At 26.8% G+C, this 15,651-nt stretch overlaps 3 protein-coding genes across 3 annotated transcripts; 2 read left to right on the top strand and 1 right to left on the bottom strand.

Moving 5' to 3' along the window:
• Positions 1 to 1,368: 1,368 nt before the first annotated feature.
• OCT59_011844 (uncharacterized protein) lies at positions 1,369 to 2,310 on the top strand (the record flags this gene model as incomplete). The annotated part of the gene is made up of 1 exon (XM_066134061.1): positions 1,369 to 2,310. The coding sequence occupies one exon, from the start codon at positions 1,369 to 1,371 to the stop codon at positions 2,308 to 2,310; it is 942 nt and encodes a 313-aa protein (XP_065989361.1).
• A 2,349-nt stretch (positions 2,311 to 4,659) lies between these two features.
• On the bottom strand, positions 4,660 to 8,130 carry OCT59_011843 (uncharacterized protein; the record flags this gene model as incomplete). Its single annotated transcript, XM_066134060.1, has 2 exons — positions 4,660 to 5,026; positions 5,090 to 8,130. The coding sequence occupies 2 exons, from the start codon at positions 8,128 to 8,130 to the stop codon at positions 4,660 to 4,662; spliced, it is 3,408 nt and encodes a 1,135-aa protein (XP_065989360.1).
• A 4,883-nt stretch (positions 8,131 to 13,013) lies between these two features.
• Positions 13,014 to 13,892, top strand: OCT59_011842 (uncharacterized protein; the record flags this gene model as incomplete). The annotated part of the gene is made up of 1 exon (XM_025327136.1): positions 13,014 to 13,892. The coding sequence occupies one exon, from the start codon at positions 13,014 to 13,016 to the stop codon at positions 13,890 to 13,892; it is 879 nt and encodes a 292-aa protein (XP_025172756.1).
• Positions 13,893 to 15,651: the final 1,759 nt, after the last annotated feature.

Below are 15,651 nucleotides of genomic sequence, written 5' to 3'. Positions count from 1 at the left end.
ACTAGACCAATAACTCTTTTAGAAGTAACGAGAAAAACAATGATGAAAATCTTAACTAAAAGATTATCGAAAGTAATTAAAGAAAAAAGGGTTTTACAAGGATATCAATACGCAGGACTACCCTTGAACTCTACTTTTGAACCTTTAAGAATTATTAATGAGGTTATAAATCATGCAAACGAAAGAAATAAAGAATTATGGCTATTAGCTTTAGACATGTCAAAAGCTTACGATAGAATAAATATTAGCATGTTAGAAAAGGCGATGGAAAGAATCAAATTTCCAAAAAAGTTACAAAAAATATTAACCAGTTTATTTTTGGGAAGAAAAAATAGAGTTTTCACGCAAAGTGGCTTAACAGAATTATATGATATGCAGTGCGGTATCGATTAAGGAGAAATAATATCGCCTCTTTTATGGATAATATATTATGATCCTTTGTTGACTAAGATCAAGAATTCAGACTTGGGATATCAGATCGATGGAAAACAAATAATTAATCATTATGAAAATATAGAAAGACCTTTAGCTTTTAATTTTCCAGGTTTGTCTTATATGGATGATATGAATTTTATATCAGACTGTAAAGACAACTTGGAAAAAATTTTAGAAATAGCAGATTCATTTTATAGAATGAATGATATTAAAATTAACAAAGAAAAATCAGAGTTGCTCTTAAGGACAAAAGACAGGAAAATTGATCTTAATGAACAGAAAGAAATTAATATTAGGTTTGGAAATAGTAAAATTGATATAATTCCAGCAGAACGGAAGGGATCCATAAGAATTCTGGGTGTTTGGTTCAATGCGTTTAACCAGAAGAACCATGTTTTAGTTAAGATGAAAGAAGAAATTAAGAATTTTTATCAATCCTTACTTTTGAAGAAAAGGTTGACAGATAAACAAATGGTGTATATTTTCAATATGTTAATCGTTCCTAGAGTCAAATACTGTACACAGTTAATTGTTCTGACCGAAAAAGAATGTGATGAATTAATTGTTCCCTTTAGAAAAATGTTTAAAAATAAGTTAGGTTTGGCGATAACTGCACCTAATGCTATAGTGCATATGAAAGAGATTTATAACGTCAAAAGTTTTCATGATAATCAATTACAAGCAAAGATAACAAATTTTGTAATTCAAATCAATGATGAAAATGAGTTAGGCAAAATAATGGAAATTAGGCTTTTTAATTTGCAAGAAATGTTGATGCTAACAAAAAATCCTCTCAAAGAATTGTCATTTGATGATATTGTAAGGTTCAAAAAAATTTTTCCTACTTTGTTTAGAAATATATTTTTGTTAGAAAACATAAGTTTAGCAAAAAAACATAATTTCGATTTTAAAGTTGAAAGCGTTATAAATAATATGGAGGTTAAAGGTGGTAATTTAACCATAAAGGAAGTATTAAAAAAAGATACGTATTTTAACAATTTTAAATTGATTAAAAAATTAAATATCATATTTTTGGATCAAATTCTTACTTTGGATGGAAGGAGTATGTTAACGTTCAAAGAATTATTTTATAAGAAATATGTTAGAAAAAAGTTACGGTCGAGGAACTCAATTAAAAAGAATTGGGACCAATTAGAAAAAGAAATTATAGAAATGCCTAATATTAATAGAAAAATTAAAAAAAATATTTTTGATAAAATAACTGTCAATTACGTTACAAATTTAAAAGGAGAAGAAATTTTTCCAATTACAACTAACCCTTTATCAGATAAGTTTGTGGGGACTTTTGACAAGATAGAACAAAAGGTTTTATACGGAAAAGTTTTTAAACTAGATAAAGAAGAAGCGATTATTTTACATCATACTACAGTAAATGATCCGGAAGATTTTAATATAGTATTTAAAAAATGTGAAGGTTGTATATTAGACGATGATACGTTAACTAAAAACAGAATTAAAAATATATGTATATTTGGTGCGGTACCGGAAAAGGTATATTTTTTAGAAAATCAAAAAAGATCAATGAAAAGGGTCTTAACGAAAAATAAATCGGCTATAATTCCAGATATATCTCAACATCATTTTGACATTAAAATTAGATATGAAGAATTTTTTAGAAATAATCCTGATCGATATCTGGCAGATGATATTAGAACAGATGAAATGAGGGGATGTTCAATGAGCTCAGTCAAAAATATAATAGAAAAAATTATTTTAAAAGAAAAATTTAATAATAATCTTAGCGTGGAAAAATTAATGAATATTAATGATAAAATAATTAAGCAGGATAAAAAGAGAGTACACATTTATGTAGATGGTTCGGTAGTTAATAGTGGTAGCATAACAGAAGTTTGATTTCATTGGTTGATCTATAAGGATTCTGATTGGTAAATCAAATTTCATAAGAACAACTTCGTAACGCCAATCTTGGAGTTTCACAAAAAGCTTTAAAAGAAATGATCATCTCTTCATATTTCAACCTTGCTCACGTGAATATAAAAGGATTTTTTGTAAGAAAAAGACCCAAGTTTCATTAATATTTTGGTCTTTAAAAGGTATAAAACCAATATACTGACTTTGTGTAACATGTTCGTAATTCTAAAGTTCTTCCTAGTAAAACTTGGTGGAATAAAGAGATCATAGAGATCATAATGCATATAATGGTAGAGTAACAGCAGAAATATGTTCTAGTGAAATTTCGCGTCAAACGGATAGGTCTTTAATGTAGCTTAATATAACACATCATGATTTACTATATGTGCTATTCTATACGCTATATAAATAGTTCGTGTAACCAATGATTATTTAAGAAACTCTGTTATGCTAATAGTGGTACAGAAAATATAGCTGGGATTTCTGGTGTGTGCGTTTACGATGAAAATCATTTAATATTAGATGAAATATATGTTTCAGTTGAAAATTGGATAACGCCGGCGAAAACTGAAACTTTAGCTTTTTTGATAGCGCTAATAGTATGCCATCGTTGTGATAACGTAATAATTTATACAGATTGTGAAAGTGTATATAATAGATACAATATTTTATGTCAAACTAACGATTTTACAAATGCGAGGAAAATTTTTAAAGAACAATCGAATATCTACTTATGGGCGTTAATTAGAATAATAATTAAGGAAAATTTTTCGTTTTTTCCAACAATAATTAAGGTGAAAGCTCATGCGGATAACGTTTATCATAATGAGTTAGATAAAAGAATTAAAGAACGTTTTAATGATTTAAATAGTACTTATTTGATAAATTTGAAATATGAAGAACTTTCTCAGATTAAGTACTCAATTATGTGTAATAATGTTAATATCGAAACACAATTACGAAGATTCATTAGACACTATACCGAAACAATTAATCTAGAAAAGTTCATTTTTCTTAATAGGAACGTTAAATATGATAAATTAAGTATAGATTGGGCTGTTACGTTTGAATATTTGAAAGAAAAGGAAAAGGCTCTGACAACTTCTTTTTGGACTTCAAAGAAAAGGAGAAAAAAGATACAAAGGATAATAGAAGAAATTCCAACAATAGAACAATGTAAGAAATCAAATTTTGATATATACAAAAATTGGAAATGTGTACGTTGTGGAAGAAAAAGAGAGACATTCCACCATGTGTGGTTATGTAATTCGGAAAATAAAAAAATGAAAAAAATTATTAAAGATGCTTTTGATCTTATGGTTAATGAAATCAAAAGTATAGACAAATACACATTAGATGAAGGAAATTTCTATGATTATGTTTGGAATGAAACATTTTCAAAATTATTTTATAGTAAAACACAGTTTACCTTTATAGATATTATTAAAGGTATATTTCCTTTGGGGTTAACTGAATATTTAACATTAAAGGTTAAAATGAATCTAAAAGATCGAAATACAATTAGCGTCTTATTTTTAGATTTTATATACGATGAAACTAAATTGATTTGGTATGAACGTTGTAATCGACAAATTGAGAAAGAAAAGAAATTAAGAATAAATAGAAAAAGGAAGTTTATGAGGAATAAAAGTATTAATGGAAGATTAGAAGATAGAAGATTACCTATAAGAAACCCTAAAATTAAGGCTGAAGGGCTTCTGCGTGGTATATATTTTAATCAGAAAACGTTGGATTTTATAATACATGTGATCCTGATCATTAGTTACTGATTTATTTCTTTAATTTTCGCCCTTTGGGTGAGTTTTTATGTATATACATTATCAATCATCGGTCATGTCACAGGAACTGCCGATCATTAATATGAAATTGGTGTAACGTTAAATCACGTGAAATTCCGTTCTAATATAAAACTTTTTTTTCAAGTTAACGAACTTCACATTTTAATTACTTTTATTTACTAAAGGTTTAATCTACATATTCCAATAATTTTCTTTGCAAAAAAACATTTGTACAAAAATTTCCTATTTGAACAACCTTTTCTATTTTTTTGGACTTAACCCAGAGATGCAAGTTTATATGAAAACGTAACGCGATCTTAAATTACCAATTATATGTAACTTTTTATGTACGATCAAAAAACATATCCGACAAAAGGTGGTTAGATTAATAAATTTTGCCGAAATTTTATAATTTATAGTTTTTTGCACCCAATTAATCAGTAATTAATATTGTTTAGATTATAATTTTAAAATTTTATTGTATTTATTTGTTCATTTTGTAAAATAACGTTAATTTAACAAAAAACTTACATTATTTATTATTGTTATTATTTATAATTTGAATTTTAGATTTACGGTATCTCCACGCTGCTTTAACTTTAGTTTTATTCCAATCACTTGAAAGTTTATCAAGAACCTCATTAATAGCTGAGTCTGGTAACTCATCTTCATAAACTAATAACGCCTCAAGTATTTTTTCTTCTTCCGGGGTTGTTTGTTTACGTTTTTTCTTTAGTAAACTGATTTGGTCATTAGGTAAGTGTGACAATTCTAAATTATCTGCATTACGAGATCCACCTGTTCGTGATGTACCTTGAGATAATTTAACTTTAGTCCGACGATTTTTCTTTTGCTGGGTAAAATCTTTCAATCTAGTTCTAACAACTTCTATTGCTCTTCTACCATGTGTGTTTCTGCATTCTATTTCTAGAACTTCTTGTCGATAAACTGTTTTGATTCACGTTAATCCTTTCTGATAGCATGAAATTAGACGTTCAACTCCTTGATGGTGCAGTTCAGTTGGTTGATATTCTTGAAATAGATCGTGAGACAAAGGATCTGACATCCCAAAAATATCTACTAGATCGCCTACAAGATCCCACAATGGTGCCATTCGTGATTTACTAGTTCGTTCAGCCGGTAATATTGATTTATTATCTAAATATTCATATATTAGCAAATCTATCCTGGCCCTTTCATCCTGAACTGCTTTTATTTGATCTTTAAGACATTTTTCATCAATTGTATTTCCGGTGACATTTTGTTTAACATATTTCACTCCAAACGTCTCTAACGCCTCATCAAAACCTAAACAGATATGGTTTTCTTCATGTTGTTCACGTGGAATTTTAAAAGAACCAACACAACGTAACTTTTCTTCTAATTGTGGAAAAGCAGCTAGTGTTGAAAGATAATGGGCAATTGCAGTTGTATAATTGGATTTAGCAGCACTAGCAAAAAGAGGCGCGGCTGCAGCTAAAGAATCTTTTTGAATACTGAAATTTCCTATACGCATTCCCATTTTATGAGCTTTCCAAATACCCGCCCATCTATAATAAAGGTACCAAACTTTAAGACAAATGTGAGTATCATTTTTACCATCTAAAATTTCGGAAAAATTTATTTTTTTTAAATTAATATAAATATTAATAGCGATTTTTACAGCAACCCACAAGAGATCTAATACTCTAGCTGTTGAACGATAGTCCACAACAATTTCAAGTTTATCTAAAAATCGCACACCAAGACGTGAAGCTAAACTTAATAATCCATAACTTGAAAATAGAACTAAAAGTACTGAGCAAAAGTCCTTAGACGTGTGCCACTGACCTAGGTGAGGTCTTAATTTTGTCCATTTTTTTTTACATTTAATTAATCTACGATATATTGCTTCATCAGCAACAATATCAAGAAATTCATAATCTTTTAAATCAAATTCTTTTTTATACATCTCAGCGGCATTTAAAATCTCTTCATCTGAATTGGGGTTATTTCCGGGTTCAAGGATAATGACATTAGGTGATGGTTCTAAACATCCATAATCTAATTTGGAAAGTAAAATATCTTTAACGCTTTTAGCATCAAAATCTTTTCTGTAAGATAATTCGCCATTGATATTTTTAAAATCTAATAATTCTTTGAATACTTCTTGAAAAGTCATTAATAATTGATCTATCCTAGAGTTCATACCAAATAACGGTGTATCTGCAGTTAATTCAACCATTTCTTCAGGTCCAGTCCTTATTATATCTATTGGTAGCTGTATTTGAAAGGCCATTCTTAATATTGCATGAGAACTTTCTTGAGTAACATCGTAAATATTTCCAAACTTAAAACTTTTTTCTTTGAAATCAATGTTATCGATGATTGCTAAATTCCAAATATTATTTTTTTTAATTAGGCGTTGTGTTGGATTAGCATTTTTCATTCGAACATTAGCAAGCTTTCTTTCATATCTATCTATGTGAGATGTTACATGACACATTGTTAATAGTTGGCAGAGTGAACTTAATAATCGTGGTCTACGAACCAAACTTGCTAAAACTCGAGGTAACCAAATTTTTAAAGAAGGAAAAGCAAATCCTATTAATATTGAGGTAATAAATGTCACTACTTTAGTTAATTTTTTGTGATTAACAGTTTGAAGAGGCTTGTTACGTTTTTTTTGCTGACGATTACTTATTTCTATTTTTTTTTCTTGCAACTTATAAATTATTCCCCAAAAAAATGTAGTTATAAAATTCGGAAATGCATTATAATATTCTTGGATAGTTTGTGGTGATTCTAAGGAAGATTTATTTGCAATAACATCTGATCGTGAATTCCACAATTTATTTCCAATTATACTTCCAAGTTCCTTAAAATTATCAATGTTTATTTTTGGGTTGTCATTTATTTTTTTAAAAAATTTAATAAAAAGCATTTTAATTAGAAATAAACTAGGTGGTTGAGTAATTTTACTTGTAGAAATAGGAATAGGATTATTAGTTTCTTTATTATAATATGAATGGGGCGCAAAAGGAATAAGAGTATTAACTAACGCTACCAATATTTGTTTTTTTAATTCTTCATCTTGAGTTCGTGAAATGTCAATCAACCAATTACCCAAAAATTCGAGCCCTTTACTAATATCTTCTAAATGTAATTGTTTATTGACACATGTACTTCCTTTTTTTCCTCTTCCTGGACGTTGATAAATATGACCCCCAAGTTTTTCGTAACATGAACAGCAAATAGATCTTGATCTTTTAATATTATCAAATGCTTGAACACATAAAGGATCACATTCTTTTAACGCTTCACAGCCATATTGTCCAATACATGATACTTGAATATTATGTTTATTTATATACCAAGAATGTTGAGCACATCCCATACCCCGTGAAAAAAAATTCACAAATTTATCACAAGACATACATCTACACCATTGTATTATTCCTGATTCAAAGTCTTTAAATTTTTTTTCTCGTGGTTTATGCAGGTATTTATTGTCAAATTGAAAATGTGAATCACAAACTCCCAATCTTGGTAAAATACCATTTACTTCTTTAACAGCGTCACGATCTATTTGCCATGTGCCAAAAAGGTTACGCAATTGCCTTATCTTTCCTTCATTTTGCCCACACCGTTGAAACTTACCATTAATAAAATCAATTACCACACACGCCGTCAAATCTTTTAACTCTAAATCTGCTATAATTTCGTGATATTCATTATTATTGTTACATGGAGACTGTTCGTTATTACACTCATTTTCACATTCAAGGTCTTCATTTATTTCATCTTCATAAATATCGGAGTCAGAACTACTAGTTACATCAATATTTTCAGATATTCTATGTAAAAATCTAATATTACATTCGTCAAAATCAGCAAAAGAACCAAAAAACTCACAGTCACTCCCTTCATTATCACTGCTTATGTCGTCCTCCAACTCTTCTGATTCCTCTGTAAAGTTTTCAAAAAGTGAGTTTAAAGAAAACCTATCATTGTGTTCTAACATTTGTAATTAAGTATTTTTTAAAAAACCGCAAAAATAGGGTAAAAGTAAAGCTGAGATGCAAGTTATAGACAGTTTTTTTTAACCATATGAAGACAAAAATATATTTTTTCCATCTCGAAGTTTCAAATATCTTAGTGTTACAAACTACGGTAATACAAGATTTTTTCATGTTTGCATATACATCAAAATTTGCATTTTTTCGTTCACTTAGAAGTTTTTTATAGTAAAAGTAGCTCAATAATCATCCAATTCTGACAAAAATTAATACATAATAGCTCCGACATGATACAAAACTACATGTAAAATTTCAGTATATATTATTATGTAAATTTTTTTTATTTTAGTAAAAAACGGTTTTTAAAAAAGTGATCGGCAATCATGTCGATCCTCTAATAGAAATCAGTTCCCTATGCCGATCCGTGACATGACCGATGATTGTTATTCTAAGTGCGTATTTTATTATTTTCGTTTGATCTGGTTTGTCAGGAACAATTTAATATAATTATTTTGTTTTAGATATTTAGTTTAGTATTAGTGTTTTAGTTTTTTTAGCTATAACTGTAAATCAAACTAAAGACATGTATAAATTTCCAAAAAATTAATAAAGTTTTTTTCGTTTAACCAGTAAAAAAAAAAAAAAAAACGTTTTTTAGATTTTTTTTGATTGAAAAAGGAAATAACTTTCCATTTTTGCTTTAATTTTTTCTCTTTTTGTAAAAAACTTTTTTTTTGTTGAAAAAAAAAATCAAAAAAATTTATAAAAATAAAAAAGGAAATACCCTACCATTTTTGATTTACTTTTTTCTCTTTTTGTTAAAATTTTTTTTTTCATGAAAAAAAAAATCAAAAAAAAATTATAAAAATGAAAAAAGGAAATGGGTTTCCTTTTTAATTTTTTTTTCTCCTTTTGTAAAAATTTTTTTTCATAAAAAAATCAAAAAAATTTATAAGATGAAAAAGGAAATGGGTTTCCTTTTTGATTTATTTTTTTTCGTTGAAAAAAAAAATCAAAAAAAATCATAAAAAATATAAAGGAAATGGTTTTCCATTTTGATCTATTTTTTTCTCTTTTCGTAAAAAAATTTTTATCAAAGAATTCATAAAATTTAAAAAAGGAAAAATACTTTCAAAATTTTCAAAATGAATGTTTTCTTAATTAATAAATTTTTGATTTTTTTTTAATAATAATTTTACTCCACTAAAAATATTTTACTAATAAAATTTACAGTAACTTTTAAATATTTATTAAAATTAAAAATAAATATTATTATATCTTCAAAAATTTAGATTATAGTACAATTTAGCATTAGTTTATTATTATTATTTTTTTAACAGATCACTATATCACTATTTACAGCTGATTTATCGTAATAATAATTTTTTTTTTAATAATTTTTTTTTTTTTATGATGTATACGAATTTGCAGATCACTATATCACTATTTTACAGCTGATTTATCGTTCTTAAAAAAGTGATTAATCTTAATAATATTATTATATCTTCAAAAAATCTAGATTATAGTACAATTTAGTATTAGTTTATTACTAGCAGTCATGCACCGGGACAAATGAGTTTGTTTATTAAATAGAAAAATTTAGTATTATAATGTAATGCAATACTAAGTAAATTAAAGATGGTTACAGTAGTTTTTTGTTTATAATTAGGAATTTAATATGGTAATAATTAGTTAACAAAAAATAATAAATAACATGTATTAAATTATATTTATAATATTAGAATGATATAAATTATATTTAGAATAATATAGTTTATATTAATGATTTGACGTTTGAGTGTATTTTCACCCTGGGCGATTTAATAATTTTTCACATTAAATTTTATTGGCTAAATTTGTGCTGATCATTTTACATTTTGAATTCATTCTTTTTAGGTCTTTCGATTATTCTTTATAACTACTAAGGTATGTTTTTTATTTTTTTGTTTTTGTTTATTTATTACATGTAATTTCCGTTTCCTACTAACTTTATTTCTTCTTTTAATTTTATGGGTTTGGTTTTTACTGTTTATCTCATTTCCGTCCCTTCTCCATTTTTTTGTTTTCTTTTTGTTTCTTCATTTTTTTTGCTCTTTTTATTCTTCCCTTCCTTCATTTTTTCTGTTATGTTTATTTCCTCTTTGTTTCTTCATCTTTTCATTCCTTTACACTACCCTTCGTTCCTTTCATTTTTATTCCATTCCCGTTTCATCTTTTTTGTTCCTTTACACTATCCTCTGTCATTTTCATTTTTTTCCCATTTCCACTTCTTTTTACATTACCCTTTGTTCCTTTCATTTTTTTTTATTTCCCTTTGCTCCATTTCGTCCCTCCATTTTTTTCATTTTTTTTTATTCCCACTTGATCTTTTTCGTTCCTTTTATTTCTTTCGCTCACCCTTTGCTCCATTTCATTTCTCCCTCACTCTCCTTCGTTTCTTTTATCCTTTTATCTCCCTATTTTTTCATTCACCCTCATTTTTTTGATTAATTTTTTAGAAATATTTTTGAAAAACTTTAATATTATGAAAATACTACAAATATTTTTTTTTAATTAATTATAAATTTTATAATTATTTCTTATTTTATATTACGTCAATCTTAAACTTATAACCAACTTAAAAAAAATATTTGAATAATTAAATGTATTAGAATCTATTCATTTCATTTATTATTATTCTTTTGGTACTTAATTTAACTAAACCATTTGAATTAAAATCTTTATTCAAAAATCTGATAGTTATTTAGACAATTTTGGATATGGATTTGGTTATAATAATCTATTATTAAATCAACAATTTCTTCAAAAAAAAATTGACATTTTTACATATTTTATAATTAATTGATTTTTATGAATTTGAAAATCAAACTATTTATCCAGCGTTTAATTTAATTGAAAAAATCTTACTTGTGTTGGTCAATTTTCCTATATCTGATATGTTTGTTATATTGATTTTTTTTAAAAAAATAATAATTTTGTAAATATATTTAATATAATAAAAAAATTTGGGGGGAAGAAAAAGAATAAAGAAAGGAAATCAGTTTGAAAAAAAGGGAAATTTCCGAAAAAAAGGAAAATTTTATTAACTGAAATTGGATTAGTTGATTGGAATGCACACGGATCGAATAGTTTTTGACCATAAATAGATCAGGCGGAGGCTTGTCACGGGTTTTAATTGTATGGCATGGGATTTCAAATTACACAATTCAAATTATTTACACGGAAACTATAAATCCAAACGTCAGACAAATTTTTTTAGTTATATATATATATTTTTAATAATAATTTTTTTTTTAAATAATAATTTACTAGTGAATAAAGCTTTACTATTTGGTTTCCGCTTTTAGATGGTTCTTATTATCTTATAACACAATGAATGAATCGAATGGCAGCTCCCCTGCTCCCCTGCTAATAAGTCAATTTCTTGTAAAATTAATAAAATTAGATAGATGCATGATAATTTCTTAATTAGTATAAGTGTTATTATCGCCGTTTTCAAAATGGTATATGCAGCTCGATCATGCATGAAATTCGAATACTGATTATGATTATTGGTCATATGATCAAAATAAACAAAATTGGCCAATCAAATATCATAACGGTCATGTGACAATAAGTGAAAAAAATTATTGCTCCGCGAAAAAATTAATTTTTATTTAAAATTTTATTTGTTTTATAATTTCAATTTCTCCTTTATACAATTACAAATTAAATCCTCATAAGGCTTCAATTTTACAATATAAAAATTCCAAATTTTCATATAGAATTTCTGTAAAGATAAAGAGAAAATAAATACAGAGTCAATATTATTATTATAAAAATGGTTAGAATTTTTTAAAATAACCATTTAAACTTGATAAAACTTTAGTCTAAGCAACACCATACCTGTTAAATAACTTATTTAATTTTTTAACTTAGCTCTTAACTTGTTTTGAAGCATAAAATATCTATTGTTATAAAATTATAAAAATAAGTATACACAGTTAGGTAGTTTCGTTAAAATTCAATAAATCCAAATTTTAAACGTTCCAATATTTACAGAAAAACTTTATATAGCCTTCTAAAACCTTTTAATTAACCAAAAATGCTAAATTATTTTATAATAATGCAATATAACGTAATGGGCAAAAAATCTAAAATTACTTACAAAATTTATTAACACTATTAATGTAATTGATTATAATTATTATAAAAAGAGAGAAAATGGTATCTGTGAATAGAAAAAAAAATGTAAGAACGTTAAAGTTTTAGAGAAAATGAAAAAATCATTAGTTATTGATGGTAAACTCGATAATCGCCAATAATCTCAAACTTTGGACGAAAGAAACTCAAAACTGTACATAATAAATTGACTTATAACTCAAGGAAAAGCTGTAAACAAACCTATTAATGCAAGTTCTGGCAGGGAATCTTGGGTAATAGTTAGAAAAGAATGCGAAACATATATTTGGGTTTAAAATATTCGGTGAAAATCTGGGAATTTTTTTTAATCAGATGATCGACGTTGCACACACCATTTTGAAAACGGCGATAAATTAAATCGAATGAAGTAAAATGAAAATGATCTGCATGTTACATGCGCGATTGGCACCTTAACATTGGAGAATAGTGTGAGATATTCTCATATTCCTTTCTTAGTGATAATAATAATTAAATTTAAAAAAAAAAAATCAAAAATATTTTTCTTGAATCGATATTCCATGTCACTTCAAGGATTTACAGTCACAATAAACCACAAGGTTTTTTTTTTTGAGTCACGATTAAAGAAATATATAAACATTGAGTTTTTTTCTTCTTTAAAAAAAAAGTAAAAAAAGTAACTTCTAATTTTTATTTCCACTTTGAATAACTTCAGTTATTTTTAACCCTAAAATTCTTAATTTCAAAAATGAATGAAAAATTTATATTTTACATTTTGATTGTACTTACGGTCATAACTAATTTAAAATATACGGTTGCAGGTTCTATAATTACTAAAGTATTTGACATCGAAGATGCTTATTGGACACCTGAAAAAATGAGAGATGCAATACCCTTAACAACTAATGAATCTAAAAATAATAAACCCAATTATCGTACTAAAAGAGATCAGTTACCAGTGAAGGAATCGAACATTACAAGTTATAATCCTTATGTTCCTTATGGAAAATTATTTTTTCATAACACCGGAGATGGTAAAAATTATTTTTGTACTGCTAGTGTAATTAGGACTGAAAATGGAAATATCGGGCTTACTGCCGCACATTGTATTTATAATGGAAATGGTAGTTGGTCTTCAAATATGGTTTTTTGCCCCGGGTATGAAAACGGTCAATGTCCGGTTGCTATACCCGTTAAAGGAGGTTCTGTAGAAGTAGTAGATGGTCACTATTATTATGATTATGGCATGATTAAGTTCAATTACGATCAGGGTAAATTGCAAGACAAAACAGGATGTTTCGACTGGGATACTAATCCGGGCGATACAGTTAATAATATCACTGCAATAGGTTACCCAGTAAATGGTGAAATTAAAGATTGTAAAAGAGATGGAAATTCCCCTTGCAAATGGAATGGGAGTTCGTCTCGATCGGGTAGTTTTAGATATGTACCTTTAAATACCGGAAGTGGTTCAAGCGGAGGTCCTTGGATTAGACAATATGACAATAAAAATAATACAGGCAGGGTAATTGGTAATGCAAGCGCTTCAAAAAGTGGTTCAACTGATTCACCCATATATTCTTTCGAAGAATTCACGAAACTAGTGTATGAGGCTTCAAAACTTTAAACTAATTAAGACTATAATTTTTTTATTACTATTATCACTAAATACTTATCTAATATAATTTATTACCATTTATTTACTAAATTAATAAACAATTGGTTTACATATAAAATGACAGTTTATTTAAATGAGTCTTACTTTGTGCTTCGAGAATTTTATGAACGGATAATTAAATAAAAACAATACGAAATTTTTAATTAACGTACACTTATCGATCAACTAATGATAGACTTCAATTCTATAAAAATTTTTTCCGTTTCCGTGAATATGATACATTTATGGAAAAATAATGAAAATATAAGTAATAGTTATAAAATTCCGTGAGTATGATGTTTAAAGAATTTTATGGATGAACTTCGGAGTCCTCAAAAGCGGTACCATTTTTTGATTTATTACAAATTTTTTTTTTTTACTTTCTCTAAAAAAGAAATGCTTTGTCAACTTCCAACTGACTAAACTGACTGCTTAGATGAAAATTTTGAATTTATAGAAGGTGATAAAATCACTTTACATTCATGTTTATTAATTAATTGTACTTATTGTAAAATTTCAGTTAGAGAAATATTCGGGATTTTAAATATTCTCCTGGTTATCGTCCGAAGCTTTTGAAAGTAGAAAAATCAATACTCAGTATACTAATTGCAATGAATCAATAGTACTATTATATAGAAATAAAATTTTTATACCATACAGCATTTTGCAAAGTATTTTCGGGTGTTACAAAAACATGTATTGTACGGTTGATTTTTCGCATGTATGACATGCACACATTTTAATAACCATACATGTATATTTTGGACCGTTTTTTTGTGGCGCATCAGCCTCATTTGCTTTTCTGCGTAACATTTATCTTAGAAAAATTTTAATTGCAAATTTTTTTTAAGAAAATTAATTTTCATGCTTTTAAAATTTATGTTTTTAAATTGAAAATTATTTACTTTCAAAAAGTTAATAAAACAATAAAAATATGCTCTATTGATAAAAAAAAAATGATAAGTTCGTTTAATTTCATATTGAAATTTATGTCTGCTTATCTATTAATAAATAAACGCGTATCTCCTAATAAAATAAGTATAATAAATAACACAAATAACACCTAAATAAATATGAAAACTAGTGCTCCGAATGATACGAGTCGACCCGGGTTAATTTGACCCGACTCGACTTTTAAATCGGGTCGGTACTAACGATTTTTAATGACCCGTGACCTGCATGACCCGCATGACCCGACCCGCCGGGTCGGGTTATAAATTTCCTTGACTCGGGTTTGACCCGGGTTTGACCCAGATGTTTTTAATTCTGGCAAAATTATAATTTTGGCCAAAATTAAGCCAAGAATTAGTTTTAACAAATATTAACATAGCTTAATCAGAAAAATAAAAAAATTAACCTTTGGCTTTTGAGAATAATATTTTTCTGATAGCTTTAGAATTCCAATTTATCTTTGATTTGAATATCTTCTAATTATTTTGCCTAATTCTTTGACTTTTATTATATTAAACCAGGTTCAAAATTTGTATTTTTAATTTTATTTTATTTAATTAATCTAGGAGAAAATAAGAGCTAGTGTTACATGTTTTGTATAACCATTCATGATACAAATTTTAGGTGGCTACTAGTGGTTAATCACTAAGTTGCCTTTTTTTCAAATAAAAAAAAATTAATTTTGTTATTATTATAAGAAAATCTCACATAAAATAAGTTAGTACCCATTTTACTTAAATGTTCGGGTCTAACCCGGGTTACACGAGTTAAATTATAC

The sequence above is a fragment of the Rhizophagus irregularis genome, chromosome 2 (assembly GCF_026210795.1).
Source record: "Rhizophagus irregularis chromosome 2, complete sequence".
Taxonomy (NCBI): Eukaryota; Fungi; Glomeromycota; class Glomeromycetes; order Glomerales; family Glomeraceae; genus Rhizophagus; species Rhizophagus irregularis.
This window is presented reverse-complemented; position numbering and strand designations above follow the sequence as displayed.